This window comes from Asparagus officinalis, chromosome 4 (assembly GCF_001876935.1).
Source record: "Asparagus officinalis chromosome 4, Aspof.V1, whole genome shotgun sequence".
Taxonomy (NCBI): Eukaryota; Viridiplantae; Streptophyta; class Magnoliopsida; order Asparagales; family Asparagaceae; genus Asparagus; species Asparagus officinalis.
In genome coordinates this window covers 145867801-145883766 of record NC_033797.1, presented here as the reverse complement: position 1 = coordinate 145883766, position 15966 = coordinate 145867801, and the positions used below count along the sequence as shown (strand labels likewise).

The 15966-nt window shown below is 35.2% G+C and overlaps 1 protein-coding gene across 1 annotated transcript; it reads left to right on the top strand.

Annotated features, from left to right (window-relative positions):
* LOC109839663 (autophagy-related protein 13a-like) lies at positions 638–14492 on the top strand. The gene is made up of 3 exons (XM_020408181.1): positions 638–1065; positions 7106–7284; positions 13820–14492. Exons 1-3 carry the CDS (start codon positions 700–702, stop codon positions 14130–14132), a joined length of 858 nt encoding a protein of 285 aa, XP_020263770.1. The 5' UTR covers positions 638–699; the 3' UTR covers positions 14133–14492.

The window sequence follows — 15966 nt, the reverse complement described above, 5'->3', positions numbered from 1 at the left end:
GAAAACCCCAGCCATGGCGTCATGGACCCCATGGTCGTCGACGTCCTCTCCCCGATGCGTCATCGTCGAGCCGATGGACCGCCCGCCTGCCGAGCCTCCGCCGCCTCCCTCCGCCCGCCGCCGCCGGCGGAGATGGCATCTCTCTACCGCGAAGTCCCTACAAGAAAACTCGGTCGTCTCTGCCGCGTCTCTACTCTCGGTGCTCCGCCTTCTCCCTCTTCAGGCATCTTCAAAATGCTCGCTCGCTCGAATCACTCCTACAAACCTACGATCTCAGCTATCCACGTTCTTCTTTGCTGCCCCGTTCTCGAGGAACGAGGAAGGATCTTCGCGTTTACGCTTTCACGCCCATCGAGCACGCCATGCGGATACCTCTCGCTGTCGGTTGAGCTACCGGCCGCGAGCCTCTCGGAGTTCCAATGTTCGAGGTTCGTCCGCTAATGCCGGCCGATGATCACTCAACGATTACTGTCGGCCAGCCCTTGCTGCGATCGATGAGAGCTTTCCAGCTTTCGCCTGCCTCAGGGCTCGCATCCGTATCGGATCCGGGAGCAGCGATTTCGTACCCCTTAGAGGGGCTACCGTGCTGAATTCTCCTGGGCTCCGCGCCTCCCAGCCCCGGCCTGCATATATAGCTGGTCGGAGCGGAGATCATCACCAATCGATGTGTACAGGAATCAAATTCCGAGTCAGAAGACAATGGGGTCTCATAAAAAGGGGACTTTTAGCTTCGATGAGTTTAGGCTATCACCGCCGATGTCGAGTTCGCCTACTCCTTCGCCGCCTGCTTACGGAAGCAGTGCAAATTCTCTGCAGTCGAGGTTGAGGTTGGAGACCTCGCCAGTTAGTATACCTGCAGGGATGCAGGGGAAGACCCAGTTGCATCGGACTCCCAACCATTCTGATCCTATGAGGAGCTTCTTGCCGCCGCCGTCGCCACGGAGCACGAGGATGGAGCAGTCATCGCAGGAGTCACCTTCGTCTGAGAGCAGGTCGTTTAGGAAGACAGAAGGGCAGAAGCTCGGAGATTTCTACTCAAACTTGCATTTGTATAATGCTCAGAAGGTATATAATAGGTTTGCTTTGAATCTCTTAGAATGAGTTGTCTTTATGAGACTTGATCACTTGATGTTTACTTTGTTATTTGATGTTGTTGAATTTGCTTCGCATGTCTGTCCATCATTGTTGGATTAATTCTTTTTCAACTTTTTCAAAGTGCCGTGCTTTACTAGATTATAGAGTTTGATAGAAGTTTATTTGGGCTTTGGGGTGTACTAGAATGCTATGTGTTAACTAATCACTTGGACAATATGTTGGAGGTTTGTGCATTCTAATAGGTGAAACTTCTGCATCAAACAAGATGCTAACTAATGAATGTATTCCTTAATATATGATGTTTCAAGGAGTCTCAATGGTCAACATAAGTCAACACTGTGTATCCATAGACAGAATGGACAGGCAGGGATGCTATAGAGTTAAGTATTTTGGGCCTTACCTCTCTTTTTTTCATTTGTTGCTGTTGTTTTATTGTGATCACCATCCAGGAGAGGAGGATTTTAGTTAATAAGTTAATATGTACACTATGTCTTTTATGTTGTGATCAGTGATGTCTATTCTTGATTTAGGTTATGGACACCATATATATAGTGATTTTACCGTTGAAAAAAAACTCATTTTGCGTCAATCAGAGATCGTTTAAGATTTATTTAAATCTGAAAGCTTTTATTTGTTACCTTTTAAGGATGCTACATGTTGTAAATGAAGATATGATGTGGAGTTTTTTCTCCTTCCAGTTACTAGGTAAATGCACATGCACAACATGTGAAAAATACAATATTTTTTGAATACAATGTTAATGGAAGACAGAAAAAAGTAAAGAGCTTCAAAAAGAACTTCAATTCTAGAAAATTCACTTAAAGAACCTCTTATTGATAAAAAAAAAGAGCAAATATTAACTTGAATAATGAAAGTAAATGCATAATAATTCTCTAATATAGTGTTATAACTATTGCAAAGAAATGCAATAAGAGTCGCATCGGTGTTTTAAAAGCAAAAGGCGAGGTCAAGGCGGTGCCTATGTTGCATGAGGCGAGAGGCGCCAAAAAAGGCGATCGCCTTAGTGAACTAAGACGATAAATATTCCAAAAATACATTAACATTACAAATATTATACAAATATCAATAAATAAAAACAAGACAAATTAATCACATCCAAATTTTCAATGTCACAAATCTAATAAGTCATTAACATTTAAAATAAAGTTGTAAGTAGCAAGTATTGAATAGTAATATTAACTAGTTAATGCTGACTCAGATAATTAAGAAACAAACCTTGAACTTTAAGGTTTCAAATTGTGGCATGTCCTCAAAATGATATAGGTAATAAAGTACATTACAAAAGAAAAGTAGCAAAAAATCGTCCAAGAAAAAAAACACAAATTTTCAATAGCAAAAACGAACTTTACTTTAGTGGACACTTTTCGCACCTTCAAAATTTTAAAACAGAGGCAAACACCTCGTGCCTTACATTACATGCCTTAGGCAATGTCATGAGGTGCCAAGGCGAGCTCTTGAGGCGTCAAAAGGCGATCACCTTAGTTACCTTCATCACCTCGCAATATGCGAGGTGCTAAGTTAGAAGATCGCCTCACCTTAGCGCCTGAGGCACTAAGAAGGCCCATCGCCTTTAAAATAGTGGTTACCATATTTTTCTTTAGAATAGTGATTACCATATTTTTCTTTAGATTCTTGATTATGTCCCTTTGGCACTACATTATGTCATTTCCTTGTCTTAAAATTCGTCAATGAAAACTAGACCTATGAAATTAGAGTTGATCCCCTAAATATATTGTTATCTACTAATTCGTTATAGATCTTTGATGAACTTATTTTAGGAGCTCTCTTTGTGATATATTGTCATCATCTTAAAATTCATCATTGAAAATTAAACATATCAAATTAAAGGGTAATTGGTTCCCTCAATTATTTGTGGTTGACTACTTCAATATAATTTTTCCCATTAAAAGAATTAAACTCATCTTAGTAGAATTCAAGTGTGAGTAAGAACCTTTATTTGATTAAATTGTTGATTAAATTTAGATTCTAAAATAATTGAATTTGGCTAGTTAATTTTAGGATTAATAAAAAAAGAAGCACAAAACTAAGTTATTGTTGTTTTGATTATGATTGAATAAAAAAAGGAAGCACACAACTAAGTTAATTTTAGGATTAATAAAAAAGGAAGCACAAAACTAAGTTATTGTTGTTTGATTATGGTTGAATAATTAGTTTCTTAATTTATTGAAATTTCCCTTCTAATTAGGATCAGGAAAAAGTTTCATGAAGTTGTGGCTTCTAAATAGATTAAGCTTGTAATCATCTCAACTTAGAAAGAAATAGTTAAAACATAGATAGAATTTTAAGAGATGCATCTGGGAAATAGTTAAAATATAATCATCTCAATTTGGAAAATGGACTTTTTTTATGCCCAACCTTATAAATTTACTATTTGCAAGTAGGGCATATATATGTATGGATGTGCGTGTGTGTGTAATAGGTATCATAAGTTATATGAGGGAATTCTCTCGTATATAGTGATGTGGCCCAATCCCAACCAAGTGTAATTATGTGAGTTTCTTTCCTTCTTTATTCACTTGGTGGAGATTGAGCCACATCTTTTCCATATTAGGAAATCCCTGCACATGACAAAGATATACCCCCCCCCCCCCAAAAAAAAAAAAAAAAAAAAAAAAAAAACTCTACCCCTCCCGCCAACTTTTTATGCAGTATACATATTTATTTATTTGCCTTTGAGAACAACATAGTTCTTTTTGATGTCTCATTTTGTACATTTTCGACTTGCCTTGAAGTATCGTAATAATATTAGAAAGTATTGCACCTCTATCTCCATTTGTGGTGCATGCTTGTGCGAGTGCGTGGGTGCCTGTGTGCATGTATGTGTATACTGTGTAGTCAAATGTTTTATTATGTGCACACTATTTATGGGTTTTTGAATATTTCCTTGTTGTGTGTAGTCAAATGTTTTATCATGTGCACATTATTTATGGGTTGTTTTTTAATATTTCTTTGTGGAGTTTGAAGAACATGGAATCTTATGTTTTGGCACCTTTTGTGCAACTTACATGCTATATAAATATGAAACTGAGTTACTATAAATTGCTTCAAGGTAGAAATACATCTAGCTGCCTCCGTGTCACATGTTTTTGTTCACCTGAATTGTCATTTCAAGTATTTTTATTTGTTCTTCTCATTGTTTTCTATTCTTGGCAATTAAATATTTTTTTGTATGGAGAACAAATAAAGTATCTAGTGGCTGGGTCCTCTAGATGCGTGGTTTCCAAGGGATGAGAGCCCTTGGATCAATTTGAATTTGGGATAAGTGTACTTAACAGGGTTTTCTTCTTTTGCCCCACCACTTAAGCAATGGATGGACGTTATTTACATGGAGAACATGCATAATTTGTGATGATGCATATTTTTTCTCTCTTCCTCTTATTCAATTGACTGATGTACACTTGGACTTACGCGATATCCAAAGCCATTATATTGTTTTGTTTACGAGCAAGCTATTATATATATATTTGATGCATATTGAGAAGTGAGAACCATTCTTTTCTGCTTAGTGAATGCCAAACAAGGCTAACTCCATGAACTTAGGATCCTTTCACAAAACAAATCCACATCTTAATGAATTCTGAAACCAAAATTATACTTTGAATGGAGTAATAATTTTCCATATATGTTTAATAACAATGAGAGTCTCACCGTAACTGTTCAGAAATATATCATCTGAAAACTATGGTCTTAAGGTACGTTTTATGCCTCAATCTATTTAATCCATCCTTAGTGTACAGATACACCCGGTGCTTTTCGTTATCATGAAGATCGTGCAATGGTATCATATGCCTAAGAAGAGTTATGATGAAAATCCTAGAGAATATTCATGGAAAGAAAGTCAATGAAAACTCTCTCCTTGTTGACCAGGGGGATAATAGCAAGTGATGCTAAGGAAAAAGTTCCTCTTTACTGATAAACGGATCAATATGAGAAAGGAGTGACAAAAAAGGGGCATATTAACAAACACAAAAAATGATACAAAAATATCATGATTTGTTTAAGCACCGCTCTGTCTAATGAAATTATGATAGGTTATTTCTGCAATCCATGGGGAAAGTAGTTGATGTTTATTTTCGCAACTAGGATAAATCAATTCTACATAATGACTTCAAAAGACAAAGTATAGTAGAAATACAAAAGGTTTAAACTTCCAAGTCAATATAATATTTGCATCAGATTTTTCCTTTTTTGGATGAAAAATGGAAATCTTACTTGTAAATGTAATAGAAAGCACTAGGCGTGGTTATGCGCCTAGGCAGCTGCATAGGCGAGACCCATGCAGATTTCTTTTTTTTAACAATTGGTAGGAGAGCTTTTGCTGAAGGAGGTGTTCGTAGTCGGTGTAGGAGACCGGATATGTTAGAGGAGGTCAGAGAATGTGGAGGCGGCAATGAAGGAAATCATGACCAAGACCTAGGCGACGTAGTCCGCATAAGCAGCTTATGCTCCCCTAGGCACTCCCGAGATTTAGGCAAGCGGTCTAGGTACCGCTTAGGCCTAGGTAGGGCACGGAAGGTCAATATATTTTGCATGCATTCTATTGCATTAATGATTTAGACACCCTAAAACTTGAAATCCTATCATTTTGCTGGGTCTGTTCTATCATTGAAGGAATGTTGGTGGGAGGGAAGCATAAATTTGGTGGGAATCATCCCCCTAGAAGCCTTTCCTTCTTAATAATTAAAGTATTCTTTTGATTATTCTGAATATTGGTTCACATACTATTTATAGGTTTTTAACTCACCCCAGTTCTAGGAAACATAATATTTCCCTGTAAACACCCACCACCATAATAAAATTTGAACATTTTCGGGATGAGTATCTGCCAGAGCAATTGTAAAGAAAGCTTTGAAAATATAAATGTTTCAAAAGTTAAATAGTCCTTGCTTGTTCCCTGCTAACATGAAGAACAAAGTTAAAAGTTTCTAATAATGAACCACTGACTGAGAAGCATTAGAAACCTAAAAGGCTAGCTTATTTACTATATACTAAAATTAGAAACTTATCTATTGTGAGCTTGGGGACAAATTCCACTTGTTTCCAAGCCATTAAATAGACCATAAGACTATGTTAGTACGGTGGAGCTTTTGTCATAAGGCTGCATGTAGGACACATGTCGTAAGCGCAACATTTTGCTATAGTTTTTTTATTTTTATTTTATCATATGGACAACTTAAGAATTAGTTATACACCATTTTTTGTATTATTTTATGTCCGTACTGGCATGTTTTTGCTTTCTAGGTGTTCATACTTGATTCCTATCCATATTTTGATCATTATCAATTGTTTTGACCATATTTGCATCATACAGTTAATGCTAACTGGATATGAAAACTTATCTGAGGCCTTTTTAGTATGTGTGCTGGCAATCTTTCTTGTCTCACCTGCTTATATTTCAGGAAGTATTTTGTCTCTGCTGAATCATCTTATATCACTTTCTCAGCAGTCCTCCATTAAATCATTTTGACTGTGTGTCCAAAGATTTCCTCAACCTAAGACAAACATTTGGTTCATCAGGTCTTTACTGGATAGGTGGAGGTTGTCTGACATATTAAAAAGGAATTCAAATTAGCTAGAGGCTCTAGTTTCTTTCCATTGTGGAAAAGAGTTATATACTTTAGAAATTGAATACCTTAGAAGACCTAAGGTACTGGTTGATACCGGGGAGCATCTTGTTGGTCACAGAGGAAAAGTAATAGACACCTAAAAATCTCTGAAAAATCAGCCACTAATTATGTAAGGCTGTTACTTTTACTTGATATGGAGCATCCCACATTTTCATCGGCATGATAACTTCAAGTTAAAAATGGTTATGTTATAATTTACTTAAGATCAGCCTCATTTATTTAAGCTTGTTCCTCAGTTTCACTTGTTTCTCTTTTTTTCTGCATGCTATAGCTTTCAAACTTAAGATTTTTATGTGCTTAGTAATTGGCTTCTTACTCTTGTCACATGTGAAAATTTACAGGGGCTGAAGGATGCCAGGGATGATTCTGGAAGGTTCTCCGGTGTTTTTTCTTCTAGTGGATCACCACGAATGTTCTCAAGGAGCTCCAGCAGACTTTCAATCCAGGATGATCTTGATGACATAGACTTCTCTTGCCCTTTTGCTGTGGACGATGTTGATACATCAGATTCGCAATCTAGGTACTTTTCTTTGTTCTGGAAGCTTCTAGCTGCTCGCATAATAATAAAGTAAAAGCACATGGCATATTTTTTTAAGCAAGTTGAATCTATTGATCTTCTGTTTTATTTTTTTATTTTTTAGAAGGACACAAACATTTAATAATAAACCAGGCGCACAGGGATATTTTTAGCACATTGAATCTTCTGCAATTTAATTTTTTTAAGGATGATAGTGCTCTGAGCTGTAATTTTTTTAGTTCTTGTATGCTTGTTTTTGTTTAGATATTCAGGTGTGAAGTTTGATTTTCGCTTACTGTAATTGATAGTTTTCTACTTTTTTAAATACTTAAAGTCTTAAGAAGCACTCCCCTAGTTTAATCATCCCAATTGAATCCAATTTGATTCAATGAACTACATCATTCTGGACCTTACCATGTCGGCAGATGACCGAATAAGGAAAAGTGATATCATCTAGATGTATCCACAGATAGTAAGTTCGTCCATAACTAGGACAAAAAATAATGGCAGAGGTTTTATTCCATTACTAACGTTAATTTTCAATTAATAGAAATAATATTTTGCATCTCCTTCAATTGTTCTCACCCTTGTCGTTCCTCTGTCACATATCCTTAAATCACATCAGTGAAATTGCTTTATGCTTATTCCCTTCTGTAACTCAACAATTTATCTCCTCCAACACATTCTTTCTCTTCTCCCTATATCACTTCACCAATCTTCTGAATATATAAATAACTTCCACAATGAACCTCCTGGCATAAAATTGAATTGGTTCCCCAATAGATTTGTCTCCTTTATTTATGCTCATCCCGAAGTTTCATTTTTTGGCTCATAAGTTTGATACACCATTATAGTTCGGAAAACTTTGTATATCCCTTTATTCTTGTATATACTGGTACCGAAGTACTAATCTTCCACTAGTCAGGATTTTTTAGTATTACTAATCTTGTTGAATTAGCCAGTCAGCCATCCGAAACCCATATTACTAGGACATTTCCAAATTTCTTTGGGAATATCATAGGTTCCTTTGATTCGTATCCAATGTCCACTATACACATATAAGAGATTCCTATAAAACCCCCTTGTTTATTTATCCCTTAACTATGTTTTATGAACGTGCAATGCACGTTGTTAAATACTATGATTTAGTATATTTGATTTGTTTCCTTACTAAAATTTGTTTCTAGGTTCTATTTTGATGGTTTTTGCTCACTTATGTCTCTAAACTTTAGCATTGTGATTATTTATTTTCTTTAATGTTCGTTTAAATGAGCTACATCCAATTAAAATTTTCACGCTAACAATTGAATTGACAGGAAATAAATATAATTCGAAGCTAATTTAAAATATCATGTTATTTGGATCGATATGAAACCAAGCTTGACATGAGAAAGTATAGTTTTGTAAAAGTATAAAACATTTTAAAAATAGTGTTATAATAGGAAGATGAATAATTAAAGCTAATAAGACAAGATGATTGGTTAAAAGTGGGCTAAAACAACACAAACGAAAATACGAGGTGTGTTCCTAATCCTTTATAGGCTTGAAAAAATTATAAACTAAAGATTAATGCTAATTCTAGCATACTTTTATATGATTAAAGCATCTGCATAAGCATATAAAAATACTAATTTTTTTTTATGAAAATCTCTTCTGAAGATTCTTAATTTACTTAAAAAAGTAACTATTCTATAAAATAGTCAGAAAATAGTGTTTTTCATTCCTTCTATTTTATTTTTTATTGAGCCGACATCAATTCTTCTCCACCTTTATCTTTTTTTGATAAAATTGACTGTTTTTAGATGCTACAAAGGAATAGTAAACCTTAAATTGGAAGTTAAATTTCTTTATATCTTAATGAAAGAATATCAAACAACTACTCTTTTCTTTGATAATGTTTGAAATTTTAGTCTTTTTTGTGATTTTGAATTTTTAAGGGTGTGTTTTACAAATTTTAAAACTTTGAGAGTGTTCTTTAAAAATTTTAAATTTTATGTTGGGTGCTTGTAATTTTTATGTTTCATTTGTTGGTGGTAAGTTTTCGAATGCTAGAATATTTCTTGCAACTCTAAAATTTTAAGAGTGTATTTTACAATTATTGAAACTTTGGATTATCTATTGTAAAATTTAAATTTTTAGTGATCTGCTGATAATTTCTAGATTTGATATTTACTAGTTATAGGTTTTGAAATTTCATGGTTTTTTGTGATTTTTAACTTTTGAAGGAGTTTTTGTAATTTTTATAACTTTGAGGTTATTTTTTTAAATTGTAAATTTTCAGCTGCCTAATGGTAAGCCCTTGAATTTATCTTTGTTGTTTGCAAGTTTTAAAATTTTAGAATTTTATGGTGCTTTTTTTATTATTTAAAAATTTGAGGGTGTTTCTACAATTTTTTGAAATGTTGAGGGTTAATTGTAAATTTTAAATTCTTTAGAGTTTACTGTTAATTTCCGGATTTTATGTTTGTTGTTTTAAGTTTTGAGATGTCAGGATGTTTTGTGTAATTTTAAACTTTTGGGGGTATGTTGCTTCTTTATCTTAACAAATTAATACAGTGGAGCTGTTTCATGTATTTTATTAATCTTATTTTTTTATATTATTGACATGTAGGTAGTTCATATGGGATTATGATATGATATAATTATGATTACAATAGAGTAATATTTAAATGAAACATTCAAAGTAGTAAAGGGTAATATTGACCATGGAAAGTTTTTTTCTAACTCGTATTTTTAAAGGGAGTGTGTTTTATTCCATAAATAGGTAGATAATAGGATAGAGTTGATATATGACTAGTTATGGTCGAGGTATCATATGATATCAATGAGATATGGCGGAGACATTAAGTATGAGAGAGAGAAATATATGGATAAATATTGAACCTTGTCCACATTTATTTCTTTTACTTTTTAAATAATATGAATTGTGTCTGACACGCTGTGAATTATGGTCATGTATAAAAGGTATACAAGAATGTTTAACTTTTTATTGAGTCCTCTATTCTGCCCTCTCAACTTTGCTAGGTGCATAGAAAAATCTTTATATAGAGAAAAGAGATATTATCTTATAAACCTTGCATGTTCCTCTCCACCTCAACTTAGTTTTTAATGGAGAAAGAAGATATGGTTGAGATATGATACCTCAACTTATTTTCTGATGGAGAAAGAAGAATATATGATTGAGATATGAGAGGATATGGTTGGAATATAACAAGATACAGTTGAAATTCAATTGATATTTGTGGAAGATATGGAATGTGATTGAGATATCAAATAGAGGATATGGATAAATATCATTGACCCTTCCCCTTTCTTTTTTTCTTTTTCTTTCTTGTCTATATCTTCTGGCAATCTCCCGCTCATTTATCAATCTTATTCTTTATTTCCTTTTCTTTTTCCCCTAATTTAATTTGGAAACCACTCTTCTTCGAGAGGATTGGAGTAGATGATGTACCATATAGAACAAGGAAGAATATAAATTGCATCGTTGTTGTTGATCGAGCATGTGCATAAGGAGGACAACTTTGGATGTTGATGAAAATTTATTATGCAAGCAATATTCACATTCCTGAGGATGTGGACTAATATTGTTGCTCTGGCACCATCATAAATATAAAACTAAGAGAGAACTATACAAAATGAGAAACGAGGAAAGAAGGCGATGCAAGAATAACTAGGGGAGTGATCCACTGCTCAGCCTTCAATTACACATTATCCATAAATGTCCCATAATGAGTCAAATACAGAGCAACCTTTGTTTTCTCTGTACTTTCCCTTGGTTACAAACAGACACGCAATTCTCCTTTTACATTCGGTTACTAAATGCCTTGAAGAAGATGTCAATTTGAATCCTTCTACTTTGATGTTCAAGTATATGGATAACTATCACTGAACATTTCCCTTTGTTTCTTTTCCTTTTTTCTTTCTTTCTTTTTGCAATCCGCACCCCCTGGTTGCGTCCTGTTGCCTCTTTTTTACTTTGTCTTGATCGAACGGATGGCATAAGGCTAGCACTCCTCTTCAATAGGAAGAGTTGATGAAATACCATACAGACAAAGAGAAATATATAAATTGAATAGCGATCAAGTACATACAGGATGATGGCAACAGTCACATTCATCAAGGTGTTGATTAAGGCTGCTCTGGTACCACACCGTAAATATAAAACTAGAAGAAATATAGAAACATGAGAGACAAGGAAAGAAGCAAGAGTCAAGAAGGCTGAAAATGGGTGATTAGCCTCTTATATATTCTTTATACATGGACAGAATGATTGAAATACCATACTCTTCCTTTAACTGTACCGACCCTTTCTTGCCAAAAGACCTATGCTCTCTTTTAACTTGAATTTCCAATGTCCCTAAAGAGCTTGTCAGTTAGTTTCATTTAGCATATGTTTGAATTTTTCATATAGGTAGGTGAAGAATATTTAAAGAAAAGGATTCATGTACCTGAGCTCAAGTTTCTGTGTTGAAGGATTTTGTTGTGGCATGTTTTTTTATTTAAATGGAGGTGCCTTTGTTAAAAAGTCATATTGGGAGTTCCTTTTGACGACCATAGTATTTACTCAACTGCATTTCTAGTAGTAATAGTAGTTGTCAAGTAATTCATAGTTGCCCTTCTGTGAAAATTTGTTATCATCATTTCAATGAAATGTTTATCTATAAAGTGTCATGGGATCCAGGGTTAGCAATTGACAGTCTTTCCATGGAGCCTTCTCTTTTTGCAGCTTGTTGTCCTCACTGATCTAATAAAGGCTTGATGTTGATGATTATAGTCAGAGACTCAGGATGCAAACTTTTCAGAACGACTCCTAAATTTGACCCTTTGCCTAGGAATAACCATGTAGCACCTTACGAGGAATGTCAGGGACCCTTCATTTTTCAGTCATGTAACAATAGCATGTTACAATCATTTTTGCATGATCATATGATAACTTAGTTGTGAAGTGGTATAAGGAGGAGAAACTATTTGGTACTCCTTCCACCCTTCATGCATGTGCTCTGAGCATCTCAATGGTTTTAATTAAGTATAGGAATAGTCACAGCTATAATATTTCATTACTGTTGTTAACTTGAGGTTTGAAAGTCTTGATCAGTCATCATTATGATGAATATTGGTGCACTGGCTGTTGCACATTATGCGTCTTTCTTGGTTTATGCTGCCCATCCTGCCTTCCTATCCTTCCTTTGTTTAGCCTGGTATAGTTTTTTTTCCTGGCTGGCGTCGGTGCAGTGCCATTCTCCATTATTGGAAAGGCTAAGTCCTTAATGATATGTCATATTTCAGTGCGGATGAATGTCATTATTTAAGTGTTACTGTGTGAATTATAATTTGACAAGTTCAACTGGATTTCCTGAAAGTTTGGGAGTTAATATTACAGTAATGGGCAAACCGCCCTGATAGATTCGAAGACGTGATGGGATATAGAGTATACATTTTTTTCCAAGCTTTGACCAACTTAAGGTCGGTCAAAGATCTTTTTTAACAAGCTTAGTCGACGCAGTGACTGGAGTGTCTTACCTATCTTTGATTCATGTAAGTAAGAAAATATGTTGACACAGTGACTGGAGTGTTTTACATACCTTTGATTCATGTGATTAAGCAAATATACTGTGAACTGTGGCTTTGGGAATGTGAACTTGCCTGGTCAGAGGGTGAGGATGTAGTTAGTGGAGCAACATGAGTTAGAGGTGAGCCTAGAAACGCAAGCAGTGAGGCAGTAAAAGAAGCATGATAACTTTGAAGTTTGACTTATCCTGTCACATTTCCTTCTCTACATGGAAATCTGCTGTTACAAGGTTAATAGTCATTTTAAATTCCAAATGAACTTTCTTGATATGTCCAAATTATTCACAACCTCTTTTAATGAAAGTAAAGAGTTATCTTTAAAATAGTCGTGCGTCCTGAAAAATGAAGCACACAGCGAATATGGACACATGAACATGGATAAGTGGTGGATACCGACAAGACACAACACATTGATGACAGTAATTCTTACACTGTAGCGAATGAAGTGGGAATGACATGGTTAGAATTGTCGTGTCCAATATGTAAATGACATCTATGATGAAACAGATACTTTTACCCTGTTACTTAGTTGCAAAATTCAAAGATAAAGCAAAGTAGGTGTACCAACAATGTCGAACTCAAGATTGTTCCGTGGTTTCATTTGAGAAAGAAAGCAATCTCATATGAAAGTTTTGAGAGAATGCAAAAAGGTCTACGTTATCAGAATTCACAGTTCAATGCAAATGAATGAGAAAAGGCTTTTTTGTTTATCATGTGTACTTTGGAAAGGTGTATATAGAACTTCCCTTTATACCCCTGGCAGTGGTACGGGATTATGTGATTCAGTTTCCTGATTTTTGTTTCACCTTCCACAATAGAATTTTGTAGACATTGTTTTGCTTTGTAAACCATGCTTCATACATACCGCTACTTTCATAATAAGTTCAGAATCGTGCTTTGCATGCAAGTGGTCGATCTGTAAACTGGTTTTGTAATATTGTGTTTGCATGTTTGTTTCTTAAAACAGAAATCTTGATGGAAAGGAAGTGCCAGAATCTTTAAATTCATATAATTCATCACACAAGTCACAGGATGCTGCTGTTGGCGCTCTTGTTCATATGCTTAGGACCGCTGCCCCTCTGCGCCAAGATCAGAGCTATTTATGTCAATCCTCGAGGTCTGAGGTAAATGCTGAAGTAGGAAATTCAAGTTTTTTTGTGTCGAGGAAGACATCTGACGCACTAGAGGAGCTCAAAACTTATAAAGACATGAAGGATATTCTACTATCTCAGAGTCGAGTTCAGTTATTGGATTCACTAAAGCGAACTACTCTAGAATAAAAAGACATTTGAGTGCTATTTTGAGGGCCAGATTACCGGTACCAAATTGTGAATTAGCTTAAGCTTCTCAGTGGAAAATACCCATGTACAGAAATGGCATAAAATTAAGTAATTGCCATCTAACACAACTGCAAGCCGCCAATGGCATTTCAGTCAAGGTCACCCTCCTCTTGGTTTATGTTTCAATGGATAGAGAGCCCTTGTGGGATTTGTAAATAGTAGCGCATTATGTATATGTTTAGACAACTATCTGTAACCATCTCTAGTTTAATTATATGGGTGTTTTGTATAATTAAGTGAATATTGTGTTTTGGTATAATGCCATGTTGTTGAACTTGATAACCAAATTGGTTTCTATGCTCGTCATTGTTTGCTTTCTGTTTTTCTTATTTTGTTCGGAATTTGCTTTTAGTGCTCCCTACCTCTCATCATCTTCATCAACTGCCTTTCTTTCTGAGGCTGACTCACAGAGGTAACAACTCAACATGTTCTCTTAATTGTAAGTTGGAAAACTTACCTATCAAGTATCTTTTGGTCTTCCATTAAAATATGGTAAACTTAGAAAGTCAGATTGACAGCCTGTTTTAGACCACGAGAAGCTTGAATCTTGGAGAGGCAATTTCCTACCGTTTGGTGGAAAGCTTGTTCTTTTAAATTTTGTACTTACGTCCGCTCCATTATACTTTATGTCTTTCCATAGATTGCCCAAGTGGTTGATTAAGGAGTTTGATAAAATAAGAAGAAGTTTCCTATGGTCTGGCAAAGCAAACTCTGCAGCATATAAGCGTTTGGTCAGTTGGAAAACGGTCTTTTTAAGTAAAAAGGAAGTGGGATTAGGAGTCAAGGATTTGAAAATTTTCAATATCACTTCGATCTCTAAATGGCTTTGGAAGTGTCTAAGCAGAGATTCCCATGTTGGTAATTTCTTACATTAACTCTACAACAATAGGGGTATTAGCATTCAATCCATGAAAACCAGTGCTTACATCTATACCCTTTGGAATGCTGTCATTCCACAAAGGGAAGCTCTTCTAAATCTCATTTCTTGAAAGTTTGGTAGTAATAATTTGGCTAGTCTCTTTCCGTCTCTATACAATCTTTCTTTATCACATATTGCCTCTGTCAGACATCAGGGATACATGCAAGGACACAAATGGCATTGGCGCCCTATTTTAAGAAGAAGTCCCTCTTCTATGATGCAAGACTCAAAAGCATACCTTTTGGCATTAATTGATTCTTTCTCTCTAACTAAACAACTAGGCAGTGTATCTTAGCCACTAACCAATTCATTTTTACGGTTAACTCTCTCTACATTTTTGAATTCCAGATGAGTTCTCATCCCTTTGTTCAGAATTGTGTGGAACTCTATCCTTCCTAGCAAAGTTTAATTCTTCACATGGTTGTTATCCAAAAACAAATTAAATACTAAAGACTATCTTGTCGAAAAAGGTTGGGAATTAGGAGATCTTTTGTGTCCCTTCTGTGATGAACAGCTCGAATCTAGAGAACACCTCTTCTTCTCTTGTTCAATGACAAGACTAGTTTGGAGCTATTTTTCAAACATTTTTCTTCCTTTCTAATGGCCATAATCTTTTGATGAACTTATGGGTATCCTTTCTAATGGTGTACCATATTTTTCTTTAGTCTGTTGGAACATTTGGAATTCGAGGAATAGCTGCATTTTTGATAAACTTAACATCCCACATATCTCTATTATCAATTCTGTTATAAAAGGTATTACTGAATGGTTAGTTGTAGCTAGTGGAACTGTAGCTACACACATTTCTAAAGATCTCTCAACTAACTTTATCCTATAGTAGTTGACTTCTAGCAC

Excerpts from the sequence above, each read along its gene's own strand:
- LOC109839663 (XM_020408181.1), top strand. The coding sequence starts at position 700 with ATGGGGTCTCATAAAAAGGGGACTTTTAGCTTCGATGAGTTTAGGCTA. Across the intron at positions 1,066-7,105 it reads ATTTGTATAATGCTCAGAAG|GGGCTGAAGGATGCCAGGGA; the intron begins GTATATAATAGG and ends GAAAATTTACAG. Across the intron at positions 7,285-13,819 it reads ACATCAGATTCGCAATCTAG|AAATCTTGATGGAAAGGAAG; the intron begins GTACTTTTCTTT and ends TTCTTAAAACAG.